The 26,109-nt window shown below is 36.7% G+C and overlaps 1 protein-coding gene across 25 annotated transcripts in view; it reads right to left on the bottom strand.

Annotated features, from left to right (window-relative positions):
* ANK3 (ankyrin 3) overlaps window positions 1-26,109 on the bottom strand; it is a 704,894-nt gene that overhangs the window by 177,514 nt on the left and 501,271 nt on the right. For all 25 annotated transcript variants that reach the window (XM_055354157.2, XM_055354158.2, XM_055354146.2 and 22 more), the window contains 2 exons: window positions 6,863-6,961; window positions 1,485-1,682 (listed from right to left, as the gene is read on the bottom strand). In XM_055354157.2, the coding sequence (XP_055210132.2) occupies window positions 1,485-1,682; window positions 6,863-6,961 (297 nt within the window). The remainder of the gene's footprint in view (window positions 1-1,484; window positions 1,683-6,862; window positions 6,962-26,109) is intronic.

The raw sequence follows: 26,109 nt of genomic DNA, 5'->3' as shown, positions 1-26,109 counted from the left end.
CTCACAGCTCTCCACTTCACCAAGGTTTATTCTGTTCTCTTTGCTGTGTTTTAGGACAACTACAAGACCAGCTCTAAAACGTTTTGATTTCTTCTCTAGCTTTATGCTTCAAGTAGGTGTTTACTCCAAGGATGCAGAAATGTAAATAACCCATTATTTGAATCATTTGGTTTACTATTTAATCTAATAAAAGAATCTGCTTTTTAATAAATTATGTCCTAAGTTGTCCTGCCTGCCGATTGAGACTGTGGCACGTATTTCAGCTGCCAGTGGAGAACTATAAAATACCAGAGTCCACTGTAAAAGCTTAGGTCAAAGTCACTGCAGGTGCTTTCACCGAGGCTTCTCAGACCATTTGGCCACAGTCCATCCCAGGATGACTGGCTACAACCTCCATATGTTGTGAAATCTTCAGAGTCAGAGGAAAATGAGAGTGGGAGCCCACGCCCTGTTTTAGGACTTATTTTTTTTCTTGTATGGAAAAATGAGTCATGACTGCTAATTTCCTTTCCTCCCTTCTCAGAATTCAGACACATTTGATAGACTGGGTGGGTCAACAGACAGATCTTGAAATGCTGCTTTGGTAAAAAGTTTTAGAATTATAGTGGCAAGGAGGTGTCTGGGGTCTGGAGAGTTTCTCTTTCGTCATTCTTTCCTGCCCACTCTGAATTTTAGAGCCCACAGAGTACAAGAGGTGGTACGGATCTATCCAGACAGGATGACCGCACTCTTTGGAAAGGGGCAAAAACCCTTCCTAAGAGGGTCAATTGGATGATGACAACCTTTACCTCAAAATTGCTAGTAAACTCACATGTTTTCCCTAAAATTGGGCGACTTATTTTTTCCTAAACTTGGGTACTTATTCTGAAATAGACAGCTTACTAATTTGGGACCATTTATTTTTGCAAAGACAACAAGCACCATCTTGCTGAGAAAACCAAAGTATAGCATAGCTAAAGGTTAAAAGAACAAATTAAAGTGAAGCCTATAAACTGGACCAAAATTCTGATTGGCAAACAGAAACAGAAGATTACAGGCAATATCTCATTAACTTACAAGGTTAAGATATATAAAATTTTAGCTCACAAATTCCTAGACCACTTATGTTTCAAATAGAGTTTTTTGATAACTTTGCCTTGTTTTCAGATCTCAGAATAAACTTTTAATTCACAGAATTATAAGTTTATCCACAATAAGATGACGTTGGCCACCTTAGTCTTTTTATAATTGTATAGTCTTTGGGTTCATAAGGGAATCTCTTACGTGACCATAAAAACATTAACAGTTTGGCTCCCTCAGCCTTTCTCATGTCAGAAATAGAAAATTTTGTAGACTTTCCTGAAGGATACTTGAAACAATTGACAAGAAGTACACTTTAACTAGCACCTTCTATTTTAACCTCCTCAAAGCATTCCCTTCACATACAGAGGCAGCACGTTGTGAGCAAGACAACTGAGGCTGGACTCGCTGGTTGAGCCACTCACCAGGGCTTTGGCATTGGGGTTAGCTTTCTTATCCAAGAGAACCTTGGCAACTTTGTAATGGCCACAGTGGGCAGCCACGTGTAGGGCAGTCAGGTAATCATTGGTGACATCATCCACGGGTACATTATGCTGGAGGAGAAGCTGGACACAGTTTAAATGATCCCCTTGTGTGGCCATGTGCAATGGAGACAATCCATTCTGGAACACATAAAGAAATCAGAGTTCATTCTTTTACCTTTTAAACACAAATGTGCAGAACACAAAGTGCAAATATAAACAGATAAAAACTCCAGTTCTTCACATGAAAATACCTTCTATTTGTAAAAGCTTTTGACAACTATTTTGAACTACAGCTATTTTTAAAACTGGTCCTCCCAACTGCTTATGTCAGTCAATAACAAGTTGTCAAGGATAATGTCTTTTCCTAATTTAATAGAAGTGAGAATTGCAGCATGGGTCATAACTTAGATGCATAGGAATTTTACTTTTCTTTTTATTTTAAATAGAGATGGGGTTTCACTCTGTTGCTCAGCTGGTCTCAAACTCCCGGCCTGAAGCGATCCTCCTGCCTTAGCTTCCCAAAGCACTGGGATTATAGGTATGAGCCACTGTAATTTGGCCAAATAGGAATTCTTAATATTTAAGACTAAAAGAAAAAATGAAGGTAAGAACAGTGGTATTCATTGGACTGGTATTAATTTTGTTCTTAGAGATTACTAACACCCAATATTGAAGACTATACTGATTTGACTTTAAAAAAGGTCTGAATGTAACGCATTTCATCTCACATCAAAGAAGAAAGGAAAACTTTTCCCTTTTCTAGCAATCTGGTGCCCCCATGTGTCTATGATGAGGAAAGGCAAGGCATTGACAAAGCCATTAACTAATGCTTGACTTGTTAGTTTAAATCAACTGGGTTCAATAACACAGTTAATCACGTGCAGTAGGAACGAGTTGAAAATTCATTTAAAGAGCAGAGAGAATAAATAAATAGGGTCAAAGGTAAATAAAACCTAGAATGACACTGGCACTCAATATGTTTCCTAATGAAGGCAAAACAAGCTATGAAGATGTCAGTCCTTTCTTTTAACTATGATGGCGAAGTGGGGGAGCCTGGGAAATTCCTAGAGAATTCAATTATCAAGAGAGGCTCTATCAATTATTGTAACATAATTTAACATATTTTAGGGAAAAGTAATTTGACAGCAAATTCAGTTTCTAAAAAAACTGTCATCAATGAATTTTGACAATGACAGATCAAATATGCACCAAGGAACCAGAGGTTTCTGAATCCTCTGAGCCAAGTTATTTGCTCTGAATTTATCAATGGATGACACAAAGAAGGAGTTCAAGATAAGAAAAAGTAGTATAAGCTCCTTGTTAACCATTCTAACGGCATTATCCACTCTCTGACATATATTTCAACTATTTGTGTTCCGTGAAGGCAAGAGGTACATGGTTATTATTTTTTCATTGCCCAGAAGAGAGCTTTGCATATACAGAAAGAGCTCAGCAAATATCTAGGTCAATTTAAAGGCCTCGTACACTGTCAGCCCATCAGGATATTTCTGCCTAAAAAATTTCCCTCAAATATTTTAAACCGTAGAAATTAAGGTGCAGGAAAAGGTAGGAACATTTCCCATTTGAGATACTGCTACCCACGAGCATATGGACTGCTTTATTCCTGCCAAAATATTCTTTTGCTTTATGTTTTGATACAGTCTTAGAGGAAAACATGAAGTAAACAAGTGAACAAACAAAAAAATCCCACAAAATCTGAGAGAACAAGTAATAGTGGAGAGTAGAAATGGGAGGCAGTGTCAATAAAAAAAAATTCTCTAGCAATGCAAAAAAACAATGATTCTGTGGATGGGAAACTTAAAGATAATTGGAGAAGGACAAGAAAACAGTAAAGAAAAGATCATCTGCCCTATGGAAAGAGGTGGTATTACATATGGTGCCTGAAAATATGGATCCAATGTGATGGGCTTTCTTAGCTCAGTAAGATGAAATTCTCGAAGAACTGGTCAGATGGCCTTAAGGCTAGGAATGTACCCATTCACTTAATAGTCATTCAACAAATATTTACTGAAGCCCTACTGTGTTCTGCGCATGAAAGTAGGTGCTTGTGGGTATTGCACTGAACAAGGAAAAGTTCTTGCTTTCACTCTATTGAAGAGAACCAGACAGCAAGCAAGTAAACAAGCATATAATTTCAAGATGGTGTTAAAAGCTCTAAAGAAAATAAAATATGGCCAGATGGCACTGGCAGGAGGTAGTGAAGATGGGAGGGGTAAATCGTGAGAAAACGCCTGTCTATGAGGAAGACATTTGAGTTGAAGAATATACGGGGACCACAGAGATCTGGAACAAGCTGAGGGAACTCAAACCAAGCAAACAGGAAATGAGAACAAAGGTGTATTCTAGGAAGTAAAAGAAGGCTGGTTAGCTAGAAGATGGCGAGGAAGGAGCAAAACCAGGGGAGATGAGGAAGAGAGGTGGTCAGAATCTGTTAAGAAGTCTATCCTCAGTGCAGAGGGAGACTTCTGATCAAACACAGCAGGTGTAATAGATATATGTATCCTTCCTTTCCCAAAACTCCACCAAAAAGCAGTAATGGATTTAAAGGGTAAAAATCTAGAAGGGCACACATGTGTGTTTCCTTTTCCATTCCCACATACACAATGGGGAAGAAATAAAAAAACAGATGAGGGTTGTCTCCAAACTTCAGAATATGAAAAGAGGATTTGAGTGTGGTAATTCATCCAGCTGAAGAGAGAGGCTGAAACCTAAGTGTCTGAAGGAGTAGAATCAGTGCTGTGCTGACAAATGTTTTAACACCCAACTCCTGGAAAAAGAAAAGCCCCAGTGTGTAACACTAGCCAATTTCCATGCTGTAAATCCCCCCACAATAACCAATTTCAAGCCGTCCATCTGATGTTACTGAATGGGGAATTGGAAAGAGATGTACACAACCAGCTCATGAGCCGATACAATCAGGATCCAGCACACTGCTGGGAATAAAAAGACAAGCTGATTTGCCTCTCAAATCCCAAAAAGGCGAAGGCTGTGGAAGCGTAGTACCTCAGAAGATAAAGTGAGACTTGGGGCTGCAAATAAGATTGGTTCAAAGACTGTGTATGGAGCCGTCAGGTCTCCAGGCCCTTCCCAACTCAGCAAAGTCAGGTAACTGCCTCCTGCTAGCCTGAAGGACACCAGAATTCGTGTCTGGAGAAGGTGAACTAGAGAGATTCAGACTCAAGGGCCCAGGCAGAACAGAGGGCAGTGACGAGGATCTGGACCAAGAATAGGTGATCACAGAAAAAGGAAGGAGAATGGAGGCGTTAAGGATGTGGTCTCTGGAGTTGGGCTGCTTGGGTTCAAATCCTTGTTCTGCCACTAATTGGGATATTTTGAGAAAGCTACTTTACCTCTTTGGGTTTCAGTTTCCTCATCTATGAAAAGGGAATAACAGTAATACCAATATCTCACTTAACGAGGATTAAATGAGTTAATATGTGTAAAGAACATACAGCCTGATAAGCAGTAATCACTATGTAAAATATTGCTTATCATTATTATGATTAAAGTATGCATAAAGCACAAGACTGGCAGCCTCTTTCCCCTACTCAGAATGTATTCACACATGTGTGCACTGCAAAGGTTGGTGGATTTGTCTCTCAAGAAACTATACCGCCTAAGGTAAAGGGAACCTAATTGTGACATTAAAGAGCCCCTCTTAACCACTGCCACCTGATCAGCACTGCCTACACTCTTTAGAGCTGCCACTCACATGTTTGTGCCTGACACAATTAGGTACAGCCATTGTGGGAAGCCTTCATTATAAAATACAGAGCCAAAACAAAAAAAAAAAAAAAAAAGGAAAAAAAGGAAATCTGAGGAATTAGGGACATTTGGGAAACAGAAAAACTAAATTAAAAGAAAAGTTATCTCAAATGTTCTCAGAAAGGCAACAGAAAAAAATGTACCCATTAAACAAGAACAGGATACTTTAAGAAAAGAAGCTATCTGATAAGAAGAAAATGTTCTTGAAAATTAAAAGATTGGAAGAAAAAAATTAAGAAGATTTCTCAGAAAAAATCCAAAGCAATGAGATGAATAGGAGAAAAAAGATGAGCAACTCTCTGATTTTTAACATCGGTCCTTACTGCTCTGAGAAAATGAAAATCAATTTGAAAGAGAACAATGGGGATTAATGGGGGTTTTTAAGCAGGAGGCTGACATGATTTGGATGACAGTTTATATGGCCACTCTGACTGTAAAGTGGGAACTGATTTGTAAAGGAGCATAAAGGGAAATGGGGAACCAACAGGAAGCTACTACAGTGGTTCAGTGAGAGATGATAATGTGGCTTAGAAGACAGCAGTGGAGGGGGAAAGAAAATAGATATGGGGTATGTAAAAGGAAAAGAACAAATAGAATCGTCAAGATAAGAAACACTCAAAAGGCCAAGATGTCATCATATACAATGAAAACATCATGGCTGTTTAATTCTGTTAGACAATACCCTCAACAGCTCACCAATCTAAACCCTACGTTTTAAATGAGTGATGGAATTGTCCAGACCATCTCAACCCTGTCTAGTCTTCCTAATATTGTTAAGGAAACACTGACCAGAGTGAAGACAGAAATAATATGTGCTTTTGTTGCTTTGATAATGTTTAGAGATTAAAGCTCTTAGTAAAGCTTAGTATCATTTCCAAAAAAATCACTGGTTTAATTAATAAAAGTAGTAGTGACAATGAGGTGGTTTATATGTCTCAAAATTTATTTGCAAATATTCTCCTCTTCAAATGATGTCAAATGGTTTTACTATTAAAAAAAAGTCTAAAAGAGAGTCAACCATTAATTTTTTTCAGGCAATCATCATGTGTTCCTTTCAACTATGTCAACATTCCCAAAAGCCCAATCAAGGTGCAGTCTTTCCAAAGTTTCCAGTCTTTATCAGCTAAGTGATATCCTTGACCTCCTTAATAGTCTATGAACTCTCAAGAAGTAAGCTGAGGTGCTAAAGATAGCCGGCACCCAAACGTCAGAAGAGTGCAGAACTTTAGTCTTTCTTAACCTGACAAGCAATTATTTCTGAGCTATGAAAATTTCACAGAGTAAAATCAAGCAGTAAGCATTCCTGAAACAAAACAAAAACCACACACACACAAACAACTTTGTGGTATAGCACATTCTACATAAAATCTTAATTAGCCCAAACTTATTTTGAGGTTCTATAAAGATCTGGTGAACATAACTACTCTGACTGCTACATTGAAAATGTCATTTTCTATGTGATTCAAAAGGCTAGATCATATAACCATCAAAATAAATACAGTCCAATGTCCAGAAACCTGAAAAGAAATTACCTTGGTTTTTGAAAGAATGGGGGCAGCTCGATCAAGCAACATTTCTACCACCTGCTCATGGCCACTCCTTGCTCCACAGTGCAGGGGTGTCAGACCATCCTGTTGAACAAAGGAAACATCACCAATTAAATTTGACAATAAATTCTACGAGTGCAGTGTACTTCTTCAAGATCCAGCATGGCACCCAACATGCTGTGGGCAAGTGGGCTTCAAACATTTGCTCATTTATTTCATAAAATAATTCCTTATTTTAGGTTGAAAACTACATTTTTTCATAAGTTTAAGTAGCTGCAAAGTATGTAATTTCCCACAAGTTTGAATATTGACGTTTAAATATATAACTTTTCCACTACTCTTTTGAATAGCCAATAAAATCTAAGTACTACAAGTAATTTGATGCTCACCATTAACAAAAACACATGAATAAACTCTAAAATAGAAATTTGTAATAGAAATTCTACATTGGTTCTTTTTCCTCTTGCGTTTCTATTTCCATTCCATTTCCTCTACATAATTGTATCTTAATGTAATTTTATGCTTGAAGGTTTTTTATTGATTACTACATATTTCTCTGCCATGAAATTATATAAGTTTAAATTTAAGAAAGGTTGAAATATTTCCTGACAATACATTCCTCTAAGTGTAAAAAATGAATCACCTGATTGGATTATTATAATTATTTGAATATAACCAATCAAAACAGCAAAAATATATAAAAAGTTTTGTGACCATTCCACAAAAACAATGTATTAAAAATTTCCCTTTTAATGAGATATGCTTTTTTCACGACTAGTTTATGTATCTGCTAATGAAGATTAGTTATTGCTAGAATAAGACAGGGTTCAGCATCAATATTAGCCCTGATTTTTGCTTTTATACATGTTAGTGCTGAGAAACCTTGTTCATGTAGACTGTTGTAGTAGAGTTACGAATTCTCTGAATTCCACGTGAAAAATTACTTAATGATCTTTTTTTGTCTTTGAAATCTTTTTGAAAAATTTCTGCTAAAAGAAAAAAATGGGATACATGTGCAGAACGTGTAGGTTTGTTACATAGGTACATGTGTGCCATGGTGGTTTGCTGTACCTATTGACCCATCCTCTAAGTTCCCTCCCCTCACCCCCCAGCCCCCAACAGGCCCTGGTGTGTGTTGTTCCTCTCTCTATATCCATGTGTTCTCATTGTTCAACTCCCACTTATGAGGGAGAACATGAGGTATTTGGTTTTCTGTTCCCATGTTTGTTTGCTGAGGATGATGGCTTCCGGCTTCATCCATGTCCCTGCGAAGGACATGATCTCATTCTTCTTTATGGCTGCATAGTATTCCATGATGTAAATGTACCACATTTTCTTTCTCCAGTCTATTGTTGATGGGCATTTGGGTTGGTTTCATGTCTTTGCTATTGTAAATAGTGCTGCAATAAACATACGTGTGCATATGTCTTTATAGTAGAATGATTTATATTCCTTTGGGTATATACCCAGTAATGGGATTGCTGGGTCAAATGGTATTTCTGGTTCTAGATTCTTGAGGAATTGTCATACTGTGTTCCACAATGATTGAACTAATTTACATTTCTACCAACAGTGTAAAAGTATTCCTATTTCTTCACAGCCTCCCCAGCATCTATTGTTTCCTGACATTTTAATAATTGCCATTCTGCCTGGTGTGAGATAGTATCTCACTGTGGTTTTGATTTGCATTTCTCTGATGATCACTGATGTTGAACTTTTTTTCATATGCTTCTTGGCCGCATAAATGTCTTCTTTTGAGAAGTGTCTGTTCATATTCTTTGCCTCCTTTTTGATGGGGTTGTTTTTTTCTTGTAAATTTGTTTAAGTTCTTTGTAGATTCTGGATACTAGCCCTTTGTCAAATGGGTAGACTGCAGAAATTTTCTCCTATCCTGTAGGTTGCCTGTTCACTCTAATGATAGTTTCTTTTGCTGTGCAGAAGCTCTTTAGTTTAATTAGATCTCATTTGTCAAATTTGGCTTTTGTTGCCATTGCTTTTGGCGTTTTTGTCATGAAATCTTTGCCCATGCCTACGTGCTGAATGCTATTGCCTAGGTTTTCTTCTAGCGTTTTTATGGTTTTGGGTTTTACGTTTAAGTCTTTAATCCACCTTAAGCTAATTTTTGTATTAGATGTAAGGAAGGGGTCCAATTTCAGTTTTCTGCATATGGCTAGCCGGTTTTCCCAGCACCATTTACTGAATAGTATATCCTTTCCCCATTGCTTGCTTTTGTCAGGTTTGTTGAAGATCAGATGATTGCAGATTTCTGAGGTCTCCGTTCTGCTCCATTGGTCTATATGTCTGTTTTGGTACCAGTACCAGGCTGTTTTGGTTACTGTAGCCTTGTAGTGTAGTTTGAAGTGAGGTAGCATGATGCCTCCAGCTTTGTTCTTTTTGCTTAGGATTGTCTTGGCTATATGGGGTCTTCTTTGATTCCATATGACATTTAAAATACTTTTTTTCTAATTCTGTGAAGAATGTCAATGGTAGTTTGATGGGAATAGCATTGAATCGATAAATTACTTTGGGCAGTATGGCCATTTTCACAATATTAATTCTTTCTATCCATGAAGATGGAATGTTTCTTCATTTGTTTGCATCCTCTCTTACATCCTTGAGCAGTGGTTTGTAGTTCTCCTTGCAGAGGTCCTTCACATCCCTTGTTAGCTGTATACCTACGTATTTTATTCTCTTTGTAGTGATTGTGAATGGGAGTTCATTCATGATTTGGCACTTATCAGTTTAAGGAGTTTTTGGGCTGAGATGGTGGAGTTTTCTAAATATAAAATCATGTCGTCTGCAAACAGAGATAATTTGACTTCCTCTCTTCCTATTTGAATATGCTATTTCTTTCTCTTGACTGATTGCTCTGGTCTGAACTTCCAACATTATGTCGAATAGGAGAGGTGAGACAGGGCATCCTTGTTTGTACCAGTTTTCAAACGGAATGCTTCCAGCTTATGCCCATTCAATAATGATATTAGTTGTGGGTTTGTCATAAATAGCTCTTATCATTTTGAGATATGTTCCATCAATCCCTAGTTTGTTGAGAGTTTTTAACATGAAGGGATGTTGAATTTTATCAAAGGCTTTTTCTGCATCCATTGAGATAATCATGTGGTTTTTGTCTTTGGTTCTGTTTATGTGATGGATTATGTTTACTGATTTGCTTAAGTTGAACCAGCCTTGCATCCCAGGGATGAAGCCGATTTACTCGTGGTAGGAAAGTTTTTTGATGTGCTGCTGGTTTCGGTTTGCCAGTATTTTAATGAGGATTTTCTCATCGATGTTCATCAGGGATACTGGTCTGAAGTTTTCTTTTTTTGTTGTGTCTCTTCTTGGTTTTGCTATCAGGATGATGCTGGCTTCATAAAATGAGTTAGGGAGGAGTCCCTCCTTTTTAATTGTTTGGAAGAGTTTCAGAAGGAATGGTGCTAGCTCCTCTTTGTATTTCTGATAGAATTCAGCTGTAAATCCATCTGGGGCCTGGGCTTTTTTTGGTTGGTAGGCTATTAATTACTGCCTCAATTTCAGAACTCGTTATTGGTCTATTCAGGGATTCCATATCTTCCTGGTTAATCTTGTGAGGGTATACGTGTCCAGGAATTTAACCATTTCTTCTAGATTTTCCAGTTTATTTCCATAAAGGTGTTTATAGTATTCGCTGATAGTAGTTTGTATTCTTGTGAGGTCAGTGGTGATATCCCCTTTGTCATTTTTTATTGTCTATTTGATTCTTCTCTCTTTTCTTCTTTATTAGTTTAGCTAGTGGTCCATATTGTTAATTTTTTCAAAAAAACAGTGCCTGGGTTCATTGATTTTTTGGGGGGTTTTCATGTCTTTATTTCCTTTAATTATTCTCTTAGTTATTTCTTGTCTTCTGCTAGCTTTTGGATTCATTTGTTCTTGTCTCTCTAGCTCTTTTAATTGTGATATTAGGGTGTCGATTTGAGATCTTTCAAGCTTTCTGATGTGAGCATTTAGTGCTATAAAATTCCCTCTTAGCACTGCTTTAGCTGCCTCCTAGAGATTCCGGTACATCGTCTCTCTGTTCTCATTGGTTTCAAAGAACTTCTTGATTTCTGCCTTAATGTCATAATGTTTACCCAGGAGTCATTCAGGAGCAGGTTGTTCAATTTCCATGTAATTGTGTAGTTTTCAGAGAGTTTCTTAATCCTGAGTTCTAATTTGATTGCACTGTGGTCTGAGAGACTGTTGATTTCAGTTCTTTTGCATTTGCTGAGGAGTGTTTTACTTCCAATCATATGATCGATTTTCGAACAAGTGCCATGTGGCACGGAGAAGAATGTGTATTCTGTTGATTTGGGGTAGAAAGTTCTGTAGATGTCTACTAGGTCCACTTTATCCAGAGCTGAATTCAAATCCTGACTATCCTTGTTAATTTTCTGTCTCATAGATCTAACACTGAGAATGGGATGTTAAAGTCTCCCACTATTATGGTGTGGGAGTTTAGTCTCTTTATAGGTCTCAAAGAACTTGTTTTATGAATCTGAGCGATCTTTTATTGGGTGCATATATATTTAGAATAGTTAGCTCTTCTTGTTGAATTGCTCCCTTTACCATTATGTAATACCCTTCTTTTTCTTTTTGGACCTTTGTTGATTTAAAGTCTGTTTTGTCAGAGACTAGGATTGCAACCCCTGCTTTTTCTTTTTTTTTTTTTTTTTTTTTTTGCTTTCCATTTGCTTGGTAAATTTTTCTCCATCCCTTTATTTTGAGCCTATGTGTGTCTTTGCACATGAGATGGGTCTCCTGAATAGAGCACACTGATGGGTCTTGACTCTTTACCCAATTTGCCAGTCTATGTCTTTTAACTGTGGCCTTTAGTCCATTTATAGTTAAGGTTAGTATTGTTATATGTGAATTTGATCCTGTCATCATGCTGCTATTTGGTTATTTTGCACATTAGTTGATTCTGTTTCCTCATAGTTTCATTAGTCTTTATATTTTGTCGTGTTTTTGCAGTGGCTGGTACTGGTTTTTCCTTTCCATATTTAGTACTTTCTTCGAGAGCTGTTGTAAGGCAGGCCTGGTGGTAATGGAATCCCTCAGCATTTGCTTGTCTGTAAAGGATTTTACTTCTCCTTCGCTTATGAAGCTTAGTTTTTAGCTGGATATGAAATTCTGGGTTGAAAATTCTTTTCCTTATGAATGTTGAATATTGGCCCCCAATCTCTTGGCTTATAGAGTTTCTGCTGAGAGGTCCGCCGTTAGTCTGATGGGCTTCCCTTTGTAGGTTACCTGGCCCTTTTCTCTGGCTGCCCTTAACAGTTTTTCCTTCATTTAGACCTTGGAGAATCTGATTATTATGTGTCTCGGGGTTGATCTTCTCATGGAGTATCTTAATGGTGTTCTCTGTATTTCCTGAATTTGCATCTTGGCCTATTTTGCTAGGTCGGGTAAGTTCTCCTGGATAATATCCTGAAGTGTGTTTTCCAGCTTGTTTCCATTCTCCCCATCTCCTTCTCATATTCTAGTAGTAGGTCCAGCCTTTTTATGAAGTCCCATATTTCTTGGAGGCTTTGTTCATTCCTTTTCATTCCTTTTACTCTAGTCTTGTCTGCATGCCTTATTTCAGCAAGGTGGTCTTCAAATTCTGATATCCTTTCTTCTGCTTGGTCGATTTAGCTATTGATACTTGTATATGCTTCATGAAGTTCTCATGCTGTGTTTTTCAGCTACATGAGGTCATTTATGTTCCTCTCACAACAGGTTATTCTGGTTAGCAATTCCTCTAACCTTTTATCAAGGTTCTTAGCTTCTTTGTATTGGTTTAGAACATGCTCCTTTAGCTCAGTGTAGTTTTTTATTACCCATCTTCTGAAGCCTACTTCTGTCAATTTGTCCATCTGATCCTCCATACTTAGTGATCTTTCACCCAAAATTCTTCTCAATGATCCGTCACAGGACAACTTTATTAGGTCTTTCATTTTTGTGGGCAGCAAGGGGTTTATCAGATCATTAGAATCATGCAGTTATCAGCAGAATACCAATATTTTGAATTTTTCTGCTTGCCCCCACCACCTCAGGGGTTTTTGCACCCTTGGGCAATGTGCATGAGAGAGAGCTAGGCTTTTCTTAGTACTAGGGCAGAAGGAATGTGTGTTAAAGGATAGGTGGGAAGGGAGACTCTGCAGGAAGTTGAGGAAGTAGAGAGTTATTCACTTAAAACTAAGTGGCCCCAATCCCGCTGGAGAAGTTTTCACAAGTGTTCTTGGTTTAAGAGTTCCCCAACTTGAAGATCCCTGAGACTGGTACTTAGTACCTACCCTAAGGATAATCACATTAAAAAATACAACAAAATTTGATTCAATATGTTCATATAACTTTCTGGATTGTGTGAGCAGATATTGAAAGTAAGCCTAATTATTCTAATGTATAAGCAACAAGATACAACCTTATTTCTAAACTACTAGCCAAATCTCAATAGTATTAATGTTATTTAAAAATAACATTTGAATTGCAAATAGTACATGGCCTAATTTGAACATTCTTTGGAGCACGTTTATATCTTCTGCCTTTTATGTTGATTTAAAACATTTGCTTTTATAAACCAAAGTAAAGCAGCCTTTCAAGTGAAAACAGCATTTTACTAATAAAATAAAATAAAATCTGGAAACATACAAAAAATAATGTCCAAATGTCTACTTCATAATGTAAAACCTGAAGACATCTGATGGAGAAATAATATACAATAATCACATCCACCTTCCACCACGTACACAAAAAACATTTCATACAGACTGCAGTACAGTGATTTTTTTTATGAACTAAAAGGTCAAAATTGTTTCATTTTCTCTTCTGCAGATTCTAAGTAAAAAATGACAAAATATGCATAGACATGTTTGTAAACCAAAAATAAATGTCTAAGGCCCCGAACCATCTGAATGGACCCCTCCTCTCAGCCAAGGGCATTCCAAAATTAACCTGCAAAACTACTTCAGGTCATGATGGGTAAGGGAAGCCAGGCATGCCTCATTCTGCCCTCCTCCTTTTCGGAATTACTAATAGAACAGACTCTTTAAATCTGATAAGAAACATTTACAATCTATTCTCTCTGAAGCCTGGGAGGTTCATCTGCATGATAAAACCTTGGTCCCCACAACCCTTTATCATAACTTAGATATTCCTTTGTATTGATAATAACTCTTTCAACCTGAATAACTCTTTCAATCAGAAAATCTTTGAATCCATTGATGACTTGGAAGACCCTCTGCTTCCATTGTCCTGCCTTTCCAGATGGAAGCAATGTACATCTTGCATGTGTTGATTGATGTCTTGTGTCTCCCTAAAATGTATACAACCAAGCTGTACCCGAACCACCTTGGGCACAGGTTCTCAGGATCTCCCAAGGGCTACATCACGGGCCACCAGTCACTGATATTTGGCTCAGAATAAATCTATTCAAATATCTTACCAGTGTCTGACTCTTTTCATCAAGAATTTCAAACTGTGCTCACACAGAAAAATAACTATTTTAGCTGCACTCATTCATCCTTGAAAATTATCTTCCACAAAACAAAATGCTACATACTGAATGCAAAGTGTTTGGCTAAGAGCAAAATCTATCTCATACATCAACTCCTTAATCCTTTGAGGTATACTGTTTCTTCTTACAGATACATATTTTTTGTTGATTTTGCCTTTTTTTTTTTTTTGAGATGGAGTCTCGCTTTATCGCTCAGGGTGGAGAGCAATAGTGTGATCTCAGCTCACTGCAACCTCCGCCTTCTGGGTTCAAGCGATTCTCTCGCTTCAGCCTCCTGAGCAGCTGGGATTACAGGCGCCTGCCACCACGCCTGGCTAATTTTTGTATTTTTAGTAGAGACTGAGTTTCACCATGTTGGCCAGGCTGGTCTCGACCTCCTGACCTCAGGTGATCCTCCCACCTCAGTCTCCCAAAGTGCTGGGATTACAGGCGTGAGCCATCGTGCCTGGCCTGGCTTTTGTCTTTTCAAAAAAAGTTTTAATTATAAAAAATGTCAGACATATTGCAGATTAAAATAGACAGAATATTATAACGAACCTCTGGGTACCTAACTCAGCTTCAACAATTGTCACCCCATGGTCAGTCATGACTCATCTATATACTGACCAAAAGTCAAACCCTTTTCTTGTATTATTTTGAAGCAAATCCAAGACATCATATTATTATATCCTCATGATTAGTCCTATAAGAGTATAATATTGATTTGATAAATAGAGATTCCAAGGTTCAAAGAAGTGAAATTATTCATTCAAGGCTGCACGCACCAAATTTAGAACGAGGCTTGGACTATGAGTGCTGGCTCTACAAGACAATCAAGGCATGTCTTCAGAGGGGTTACTAAGGCAAAGTCCCTGTGCTCACACTTGCAGCCACTCTTAGCCTTCCCTTAGCTACATTCAGAAGCTGCTACCTCTGATCTCTGATGTTTGTTTACTAACAACATGTGGCATCTAAAGACTCAGTAGGGAAAGGTGACATTTCACCAGTGGAAGAGCTGTGAAGTATTATATTCTTTAGCTATCGTTCCTTTAATCACCTTGCTTCCATGACAAAGTCAGCTGTTTCCCCAAGGTACAACTCATCGGTTCTAGCTGAACTGCAAAGAGCTACCTGAAGCACAACTCTTTCAACTATAGTTTTCCCTGTAGTATTTTGAACACTGACTTCAAGTGTCAGTCTCCTTTGGATCTTCTACAGATTCAGTCTGGCTCTTTTCAAAGGCATATAGCTCTTCAAGTAGCCAAAATTGCTGCAGGAGGGATGCCTCATCAGGAAGCTGCACAAGATATCAATGATGCGACTGCCTGGCTGCACAGGCAGTGCTGGCCCAGCTGCTGGGACATTGACAGGTCAGTGGAAAACAAGTGCCTAGGGTGAATGTAAGATCTTTAATTAGCATCACAGTTCTTGCAGTCATGAAGATGGGCAAGACCAGCTGATCCACAGTGGGACTGAAAAGTACCTGCCATTTAATGATTCACACTTAATTCAGCTAAAAAAAAAAAAAAAAGAGGAGGAAAACTAGCAGGCATTTGTTCTACTTCACTCCTACTTTTTGGTTAAACAAATAAATTTTGAACTCATTTCTTTGGCTTTGAAGCTGGTGTGGCCTATCACTCACTTTCCTGACACACGGTTCTGATTTAGGATGCCATTCTGTTCAAAATGATCTTCACTAACTGTCATTCACAGTTACTCCTCAGTCAAGTCTAAATTCTTCAAGTTAGCATTCAAAGTTGTCTAAAATCAGTTCCTGCTATACTTGGTCCAACTTGGCCTTTCCTGATTCCCTTAACTTATACTGCAATTAACAAACTCTCTGCAGCTTCTGATAAGAGTCCCTCCTTTTCTTGTTTTACTGTCTTGCCCACGCAATTTAATGTACCTGAGAGTTCCTTTCCCACTTCCTACAGGATCCTTACTGTCTTAGAGCAGAGCATTTCTTTGAAATCTTTTCACAAATTAAATGGAATCTTTCTACCTTCCAGACTCCTGTCTTATTTTCTATACCTCTTTTGGGGGACCTGTAACTTTTTACCTGGTATTTTCTTTACCTGTGGGCACACATGAATATTTCCAGTGACAAAGATGCTCTTCCTTGACTTAACTCTAGTCAAGCTTCTCTGAATTCTCTTCTCATCTAGACTTTTGGCCTTCCATATGTTAGTGTCTGCTTAGTTCAGTTTTAGCAAGACTCCTACTGGATCAGTTTAATGAAAATCCCAACCCTTACTATTAGATCAAATTCCTTATCTCCCACCCTGCCTCTCTTATCAATCTGACCTGCCTTTGGCAATAATCTTGTCAAGTCAGTTTAGCCAGAATTGCCCCTACCCTTGACATTTCCTCTTAGTAATTTTCTATTTACTGACCTCAACCCTACTCCTTGGCTATAAATTCCCACCTTTCCTTGCTGTATTCAGAGTTGAGCTAGATCTCTTTACTACTATAAAATTTCTTTGTAGTAGCTCCCTTTGGATAAAGTCAGCTTTACTGTTTTCTTACAAGTATCATGAATAATTTTTTAATTTAACACTAGTTTATCTCTGAGGACAAGATTACCAGCTTAAGGGATAAATGAATCTTACAGAGGAGGTAACTTAGTACTATGTCCATGAAAGTTGCCTAATAAAAATTACTGAGTAAATGAATGAATGGAGTGAGTGAATGAATGTGTTTTCAGGCTAGTGAAAAAAATATTTTCTAGTTAGTTGTTTAAAATTATTTTCCTTGTTATCCTTTTTGTTTAAGAGTAGACTCATTTTGTCTACTTCAGTAGCACTATTAAAATACCTTATTTTTCCAGAAAAGTAAAATTCTCAATAGAATAAGTGACTTGTAAATTGGGATTTGATTTAAGGATGTGACTAAGTCTCTTAGCTTTCAGAATTTGCTCTAAATAAGATTTCCTTTTTCTACTCAGAATACTAATAAGCGTAATAAAAGAGCTATGGTTGATACTGTGCTTTGCAATGTAGCAGAGAACTGGCATATTCATTTCCCTAAAATTAGAGCCAGGCTTTTTTTTTTGATGCGGAATAAGGATTCTTACTTGCCTCCAACCCCTAGAAATGTATAATTAATGAACAAAGTCACTTAGAATGAGCTGGAGACCAAAAAGCAGTTTTTCAACTGCATAGAATAGTGTTGATCTCCAGTTGAAAAATGCTAGACAAAGGCAATTTCGGGGGATTGAGGGAGGGGGTGCCTCAAGAAAGGCAACATATGCAGTTGGACAGGAGAGAAGGAGAGGGATGCTGAGTTGCCATAGTAACGTTACAGAAGGGAAATGAAATTGCATGGGGTTAGTAATATTTTCCAATTCCCTTGATTTTTAAAGCACTCACATAATGAACAAGTTTCCCTTGGGCAGAATTCTAAAGCAACACAAACTGGCTAGTCCAGATCTCATATTTCATTTTAGTGACAGTAATCTTATTAGTGAGGAGGGGAACTGCACGTTACTCGCCGGACAGAATGCTCTCATGTTAGCCTAAGAGCAAATCCTTGTACATGCGAAGGTCAAAAGACTTTTCGGTCTGATTTTTCTGAAAAGCATGAAGCAGGATATTAAGGCATCACACCTAGGACTATGAAACCAGAATGTGTCTTTAGCAGGTCAAATTTGCTCAGTGTCACTGAAGTGACACAAATTCGTGGTTTGGGAAATATTTTCAAGAAGAGACATATTTATTTTGATTTGTATCCTTTAGGATACTCTTTCTTTTCTTTTTCACCAGCAAAATAAATAAATAAATACAAACTCCTCACTCTAGAGAAAGAAAAGGAATTCAAGCAGAGAGAACTCTGCAGATAGATCATGGCTGTAGAACAGGATATAATCTTTAATTAAAAACTGAAAACAATGAAAAAAATGTAGAGTCCTTCAAGAGAAGAGAGCTATGATGATAGTGAAAGATAAACTAAAGGGCATCACTTACAGTCTAATAGTTAAGCTCTTTTCTTTTCTTTCTTTCTTTTTCTTTCTTTCTTTTTTCTTTTTTTTGAGACAAAGTCTTGCTGTCACCCAGGCTGGAGTGTAATGGCACAATCTCAGCTCACTGCCACCTCTGCCTTCTGGGTTCAACCAACTCTCATGCATCAGCCTCCCAAGTAGCTGGGATAACAGGCATGCCCCACCATTTCCAGTTATTTTTACATTTTTTGTAGAGATGGGGTTTCACCAAGTTGGCCAGGCTGGTCTCAAACTCCTGGCCTCAAGCAATCCTCTCACGTCAGCTTCCAAAAGTGGTAGGATTACAGGCATGAGCCACCGCACCCAGCCAGCAAAGCTATTCCATATTGGCATTTTCACCAAAAATTTGGACTGTGTCCTCATTTTTTTTGTGTTAGGCAGTTATCGAGATAGCCTAAGAGGTGAAATAAAATTTTTTGAATGTCTTCTGTTTTAGGCTCATTATAATTGTGATCTTATTTAATCTTTGCAGCAATTCTATGAGAAAAGCATCAGTAGTTACATTTATAGATGAGAAAACTTCTCCAGGGGATTCATGTACCTACTCAAGGTCACATGGCAAGTTCATAGAGTAAATAGACACAATTAGAATTTACATTCAGGATTGCCTCCCTTGGAAGGACTGGGTTCCTTCTACTATGCCAAGCAACCTCTTCAAAAAATATAAGCAGTCAATGTTCTATTTAAGATTAAGAGTTCATTTCTGCCTTTTATATATAGGAGGGAAAATATATTAATTAGCTTCCTTGTTCTACTGCCATACCACCTATATGTTTAAATGAAAATAAGGTAAAATCCTTTTGTGTCCTCTCTACTTGGAAAACTACAGCCTTCTTTCTGAGACTAGAACACACCCTTATGTTATTTGTGTTGTAGTTTTCCACTCTGTTCTTTGTGTTTATTGTCCCTCCTTGCTTGTCTCCTTTTGTGTTGGAATTATTTAGTATTCTAATCATTGAAACATCATATATATCATTGGCTGTCTTCTGATTTTTTTAGTTAATTTTTTTTGGGGGGATAGTTGTTTTATAAATTAAAATGTGTATCTTTAACTTACTAGTGTGAATATTATAATATTACAAATTGTAATTCCTATAATGTAATAAGATAATTGTATATCATATATAATATTATATATAATAGTGTATATAGTATATATTATATATAATATAGAGGATATAGTATATATCTAAATAGTATTTATTGTAATATATATTATATACTATATGTGGTAATATATAGTATTATATATGTAATACTATATATACTATGTATATATACATTATATAGTATATGTAATACTATATATACTATGTATATATACTATATTATATAGTATATGTGATACTATATATACTATGTATATATACTATATTATATAGTATATGTAATACTATATATACTATGTATATATACTATATTATATAGTATATGTGATACTATATATACTATGTATATATACTATATTATATAGTATATGTAATACTATATATACTATGTATATATACTATATTATATAGTATATGTAATACTATATATACTATGCATATATACTATATTATATAGTATATATAATATAGTAAATAATAGCACAATAAATTACAGTATAATATAGTATAACATAATATATGTAACATACTATATAATATATAATATATAACATACTATAAAATATAGTATATATACTATAGTATATATACTATATATAATCAAAAGCAAAAGTCACTATATATTATCTATAGTATAGATAATATATCATAATAAATTATAGTATAATATAGTATAACATAATATACTATATTATATAGTATATATAATACATAGTATTCATTATATAAATAGTATATTATAAAGTAATATTAATATTACATATATACTGAATTAATATACCACTTTATGTATAATGAGAATTCTGCCATATTATAATTATATTTACACTATTAGTTTTATCTTTTGTGCTATAGCATATATTTTATTTCTACATACTATTACATATTATAGACCTCACAATAGATTGATATTTTTGCTTCAACAATTGACTTTTAAAGAACTTAAGAAGAATAATATTTTATTGTATCCACATATTTACTACTCCTAGCTCTTCTTTCCTTCATGTAGATCCAGTTTTCTTTTTGGTATCATTTCCCTTAGATGGAAGAAATTTCTTCAGTATTTTAGTTAGTATGGGCCTGATGGTAACAAAGTTATGTCAGCTTTCGCTTGTATGAAACAGTCTTTGTTTTGCTTTTATTATGTAAATATAATTTTTAGTAGATATAAATACCTTTTTTACTAGATATTTATATCAATCTGTGTAAGTAGATTGCTAGATATTTTTCATTCAGAACTTTAAAGGTGGCCCATCATTTTCTGACCTTCAGTGTTTCTGATGAGAAGTCAGATAACATTCTTATAACTGTCTTTCCCATTCATTATATGTCTTTTTCTCTGGCTACTTAAATTTTTTTCTTTTTGATTTTTTAACTCTTTGTGTGATATGACTCTGTGTGGTTTTCTTTGTATTTATCCTCTTTGGGGTAGGCTAAGATTCCTTGATTTGACTGCTGCAGTTTATGATCAAATTTGGAAGTAAATATAAACTTATTTTATGCCCCATTCTCTTTCTCCTTTGCCTGTTGGACTACATTGTATAGATTTAGTCGACTGGCTATTATTCCACAGGTTACTGACATAGCAGTGATTTTTAATCTTTTTTCTTTCTGTGCTTTAGTATGGATGATTTCTATGACTTGTGTTCAAGTCCTCCAATTTTTTTCTTCCTTTGTATTCAATCTGTTATTTATCCCATGTAATGATTTTTAAAATATTTCTGATACTGTGTTTTTCAATCTTAGGATTTCCATCTGGTTCTTTCCCCCGCATTATACTCGTTTCTCCTATAGCTTAACATATTTATCTTAGTTATTTTAAATTCAGCAAATTTCAACAGTGGAGTCATCTGTGGGTTTGTTTCTATTATCTAACTTTTCTTTTGACTGTCGGTCATATTTTCCAGTTGACTTTGTTTAGTAATTTTAAAATTACATACTGGGTATTATGTATGATATGTTATAAATAATTTGGAACTTACAGCAGCTTGGTTTTGTCCAGAGCTGATGATTTTTCTCAGCAGAAGGCTTAGTCCAATGCAAGCTATTCCATCATAACTTAATGCCAGAACTCTCATATATTTGAATAAAAACAGGATATGTGACCTCTGCATATTACGCCATCATAGTTTGTATTTCTTTCTATCATGCACCACTTACGAATATTTCTTCTATGAATACATGAGAGAATTCTTGACTTTCCAGTTGGTAGATACTGAATAACCTACTATAAAATATGATTTTGGCCAGGTGCAGTGGCTCATGCCTGTGATCCCGCACTTTGGGAGGCCGAGGTGGGCGGATCACGAGGTCAAGAGTTCGAGACCAGCCTGGCCAATATGGTGAAACCCCTGTCTCTATTAAAAATACAAAAATTAGCTAGGCGAGGTGGCGTGTGCCTGTAATCCCAGCTACTCAGGAGACAGGTACGAGACTCACTTGAACCTGGGAGGCAGAGGTTGCAGTGAGCTGAGATTGCGCCACTACACTCCAGCCTGGGCAACAGAGTGAGACTGTGTCTCCAAAAAAAAAAAAAAAAAAAAAAGATTTCAAACATACAAAGGTGCTTTTATATGCTTCTTATAAGATGTTACATGTTTGAAACAACTTAATATTCATAATTTACAAAACACTAATAACTTCTTTTATCTTTCCTTTGAGGAAGGAGGGTAATTAAAGATAGTTATAGTTGACAGCTATAGGGTAATTTTGTGTCTAACTGATGTAGAGCTATTTAAAAAAAAATTAGATGTGAGCATTACCAACATACATTAAGAAAAAGTAGGAGAAAAAGCAGACGACATTCTGACCATTAGCACTTGGAACCACATAGCAATTATCTAAAATAAAACTGTCCTGAGCCTATTTTGTTGACTCTTCAACAGAACCAGGCATAGGACATTTATTAGGTTGGTGCAACAACAATTGTGATTTTTGCCATAATACTTTTAGATCTCTAATTTGGCAAGGGAAATGAGGTTTACAATGTAGTGTAAAAACTTTAGGAGAGGGAGAAAAATAAAACAAAAGATGCTCCCTCCATGTTCTCAGAATGCTTTGCAACTGTAAAAAACATTCTTTCCTTCAAAGATATTCTCTTGTGTTTTGAAAGCTAGTGGCATTTCATGATTACTGGTCCTTCTTTTAATCTAAATAAATATTTTCAATTAACTTTTAATTTTTTGACATAAAAATGAAAAAATTGATATATTTTTATATGACATGAAGAAACATTTTCAGGCTAGTTTCAACTAATATAGAAACCCAGGGTCTTCTTCACTATTTCTAATGTTCTTGTCAACATATCTATTTTAGAACTCAAGGAGGAAGTATTGTTTTAGAATTTCTTTTTCAGAGAGACTATTCTATGACTTTGAAATATTTAATATTTTATTCAAGGATTTATTTTTAACTTTGGACAATCACATCCCTTGAAATATAATCAAAAGCAAAAGTCAGTATCAATAATTCTTTTTTCTTAGTATTTAACCTGAGAAACAGAACCAGTTACATTTCTGGGAAAGCATGGGCTGAAATTATAGTACATCCAAATGTCCCCTGACACCTTCCCAGGCAGTAAAAATTTAACAATTGACAGATTGGAAGTGCCTTGAAAACACTTCATCTACCTGAGCATAAATACTTCTTTATTCTTGTACATAAATCGGATGCCATTAACTTCAGTGGAAAAATTACGTTACCATAGGACCAGTATAAAGTCAAGTAAATTAAGATGTTTTGACAAATGTAATATTAAGAAATATATCTTATTTCAATATATTCAGCAAACACTTATTAGGCATTTAATATGCACCAGGAAGTGTGCTAAGTATGCTAAGTGTGACAGACACTAAGATGACCACGTGCATCTTAGAGTTAAGGTGTAACTTTGCAAGTAGTACTGTGGTAATGGGTTTCTCTGAGGATGCAGGCAGTGGCAACTTGCTAGAAAGGCTAGACGTTGGGAGGGGCACAGTTAGAGTAACATTCTGGCAATGAGAGTACTGTTATTACCAACACTACCGGGTATTCTGCATCTTCTCTGAAGCACTAAATACAAGTATAGCTGCTTTTATTATTAGATGGAGAGGAGTCAGTGAAAAGAGAGCGAACTCAAGTCTCAAAATGGTTCTGATTTAGGGTCTATATTGAGTCTCTGATTGGTCTGTGAATTGATGCAGAGCAAACTAAAAATGACAAGAGACCATCCATTGCAAAGTATCTTCCTTCAACATGTACCAAATACTCATGCTAGCTTTAAAGAGGGAAGAATTCAGTGGAAAGAAATAGGGGCCATTCTCAGCAAAACATTTTAGTCTATAAAGAAACGAAGCCATTGTGATCTTGTTGAAAAAATGAACTACATAAATCATTTTAAAATTAGAAAGCTGCATATAGACCAGATTGACAAATATGCCTTGATAGGTGTTTATATCTCAGCACATGTCCCACCACTATGACAGAGTTTCTCTATATACTTACTATCAACAGGAACATGAGTTAACAAGCCAGTTGATATTAATTAGCATTATGGAGCTGGGAAAATGGGAAAGACTTTCCTGAAATGAGGTAAATAGAAACATGAAGGGTTTGGGGGCCAGGTGTGGTGGCTCACGCCTGTAATCCCAGCACTTTGAGAGGCTGAGATGGGCAGATCACGAGGTCAGGAGATCAAGACCATCCTGGCTAACACGGTGAAACCCCGTCTCTACTAAAAATACAAAAATTAGCCGGGCGTGGTGGCGGGCACCTGTAGTCCCAGCTACTCAGGAGGCTGAGGCAGGAGAATGCCTTGAACCCAGGAGGTGGAGCTTGCAGTGAGCCGAGATTGCGCCACTGCACTCCAGACTGGGCGACCGACAGAGCGAGACTCCATCTTAAAAAAAAAAAAAAAAAAAAAAAGAAACCTGAAGGGTCTGTAATTCACCATATCCTAGCTAAACACCTCCAAGAAGATTCATGTGCAATCATCCTAAATTTTACAATAACTAATTATTCTTAAAGTTACAATTTCCAGTGCCCTTCCAGCTGAGAGAGTGAGATCCTCAGGAACAACTTTCTATCTGTACTGGCTGGAAAACTATGACTCAGAAGGGTGAACTTTTCTCAGGTCACAATTTCACTACTTGCTAGTCACACTTAAGATTACAGATCAGGCACTAGGGTGAAATTAAGTTCACTCATCTGCCTTTCCAGCTGGTAATATCTTGCTCTGATCCTACCTAAATTACACTGAACACAATTCAAGTTTACATCCTTGAATGAAAGAGCTCTAAGAATCTTCTTTTAAACTGAATCCTCTATTCTGTGAGCACCCAGGCAGGGCACAGAGCAATAGGAACGAGGTCCCTTACAGTGCTGTCCTCTGAGGTGAAATCCAGTGATGCTTTCCTGCCTCTAAAACACGGGGGATAAGTGTGTACCAGATCAGATTTATTGAATGCAAGCAAGGTTGCCACAATAGTAAGTACTTGGTGGGAGGCAGATGGATAGATAACGGTATCTATTTTCTCAGGGGCTACCGGACTGGGTAGTTAGAACTTGTTTCTGTGACAAATTTTCCTTTCTATTTTTAGGCTTGCCCCCATGGCTTTCTGACATTTTAGCCCGCTCCTTCCCTTTCACCCACACACCCAATCACTACTTCATCATTTCAGCAGGAGAGAAGGGACATTTTGATGAAGAGAACACAAAGCAGTTTACATATTTTGGGTATATACTATAATTTCTCCCATTTAGTCTGCCAGAAATTCAGTCTGCCCAACTGACACACTTCCCCCAACCCATTCCATTCAGGACAACTGCAGAAGAAAATGTCAGGCTTTTCTGTTCTCTGGTTCTCCATGTCTTTCCTTCACATAATACAGGAGGAATGTAAATCCAAGTCAAAACTGAGTGGGAGGTACAAAGGAATCTGTATCTTTGTCGAAAATAAGACAGCCCTTCGGAACAGGGAGGCAAAGTGGCACAGAAACCAAGTTGCACACCAAACTTTGCCTATGTAGATTATTTCCTATCTTTGGTACTTTCATGCAGAGGAATTTGTATGTTTTTCTCCTGGCCTTCCCCTGTGACCCTCTATGCCCTCTAAAGATGGGGCCTGAACTTCCTATGTATCCTTTTCTCCTCCCATTGAACCAAATAGGACATGTAAGTGTTTGACAAATGATGAAAAATGACTGACAAATCATTTTGCTGTTCTGTTGATTGACTATATCACCAGAGAGAGAAATAAGGTAATTTCCAATCCATATGCCAACTGAAATCTGTATATCCGGGCACCTCTTCAAGCTTCTCTTTTCTGCGTGTCTTGGTAACCCTCATTTCCCTTTGCAAAGATTCCTCCTCTTTACAAATGTCCCTTTTTCTCCATGTGATAATCAGGCAACAGATGCAATGCATCTCTACTTTTTATTCCTTACAACTCCTTAAATAGCCTGCGCTTAGCAGAAGAACCCTGCCATTTAAAGCAATGGTTCTAGCATTCTTTACATACTGCTAATTGCTTCTTACTGGAATGATGCAAAATCAGTTCAGTAAGACCTATATTCAATTTACCTCTCCAGTAAGACAGTCATTTAGGGGTCGGCCTTCCTCTTTCTTCCCTTTTCCTATTTAGAAAGTTTGTTTCTTTTAA

Source organism: Gorilla gorilla, chromosome 8 (assembly GCF_029281585.2).
Source record: "Gorilla gorilla gorilla isolate KB3781 chromosome 8, NHGRI_mGorGor1-v2.1_pri, whole genome shotgun sequence".
NCBI lineage: Eukaryota > Metazoa > Chordata > Mammalia > Primates > Hominidae > Gorilla > Gorilla gorilla.
This window is presented reverse-complemented; position numbering and strand designations above follow the sequence as displayed.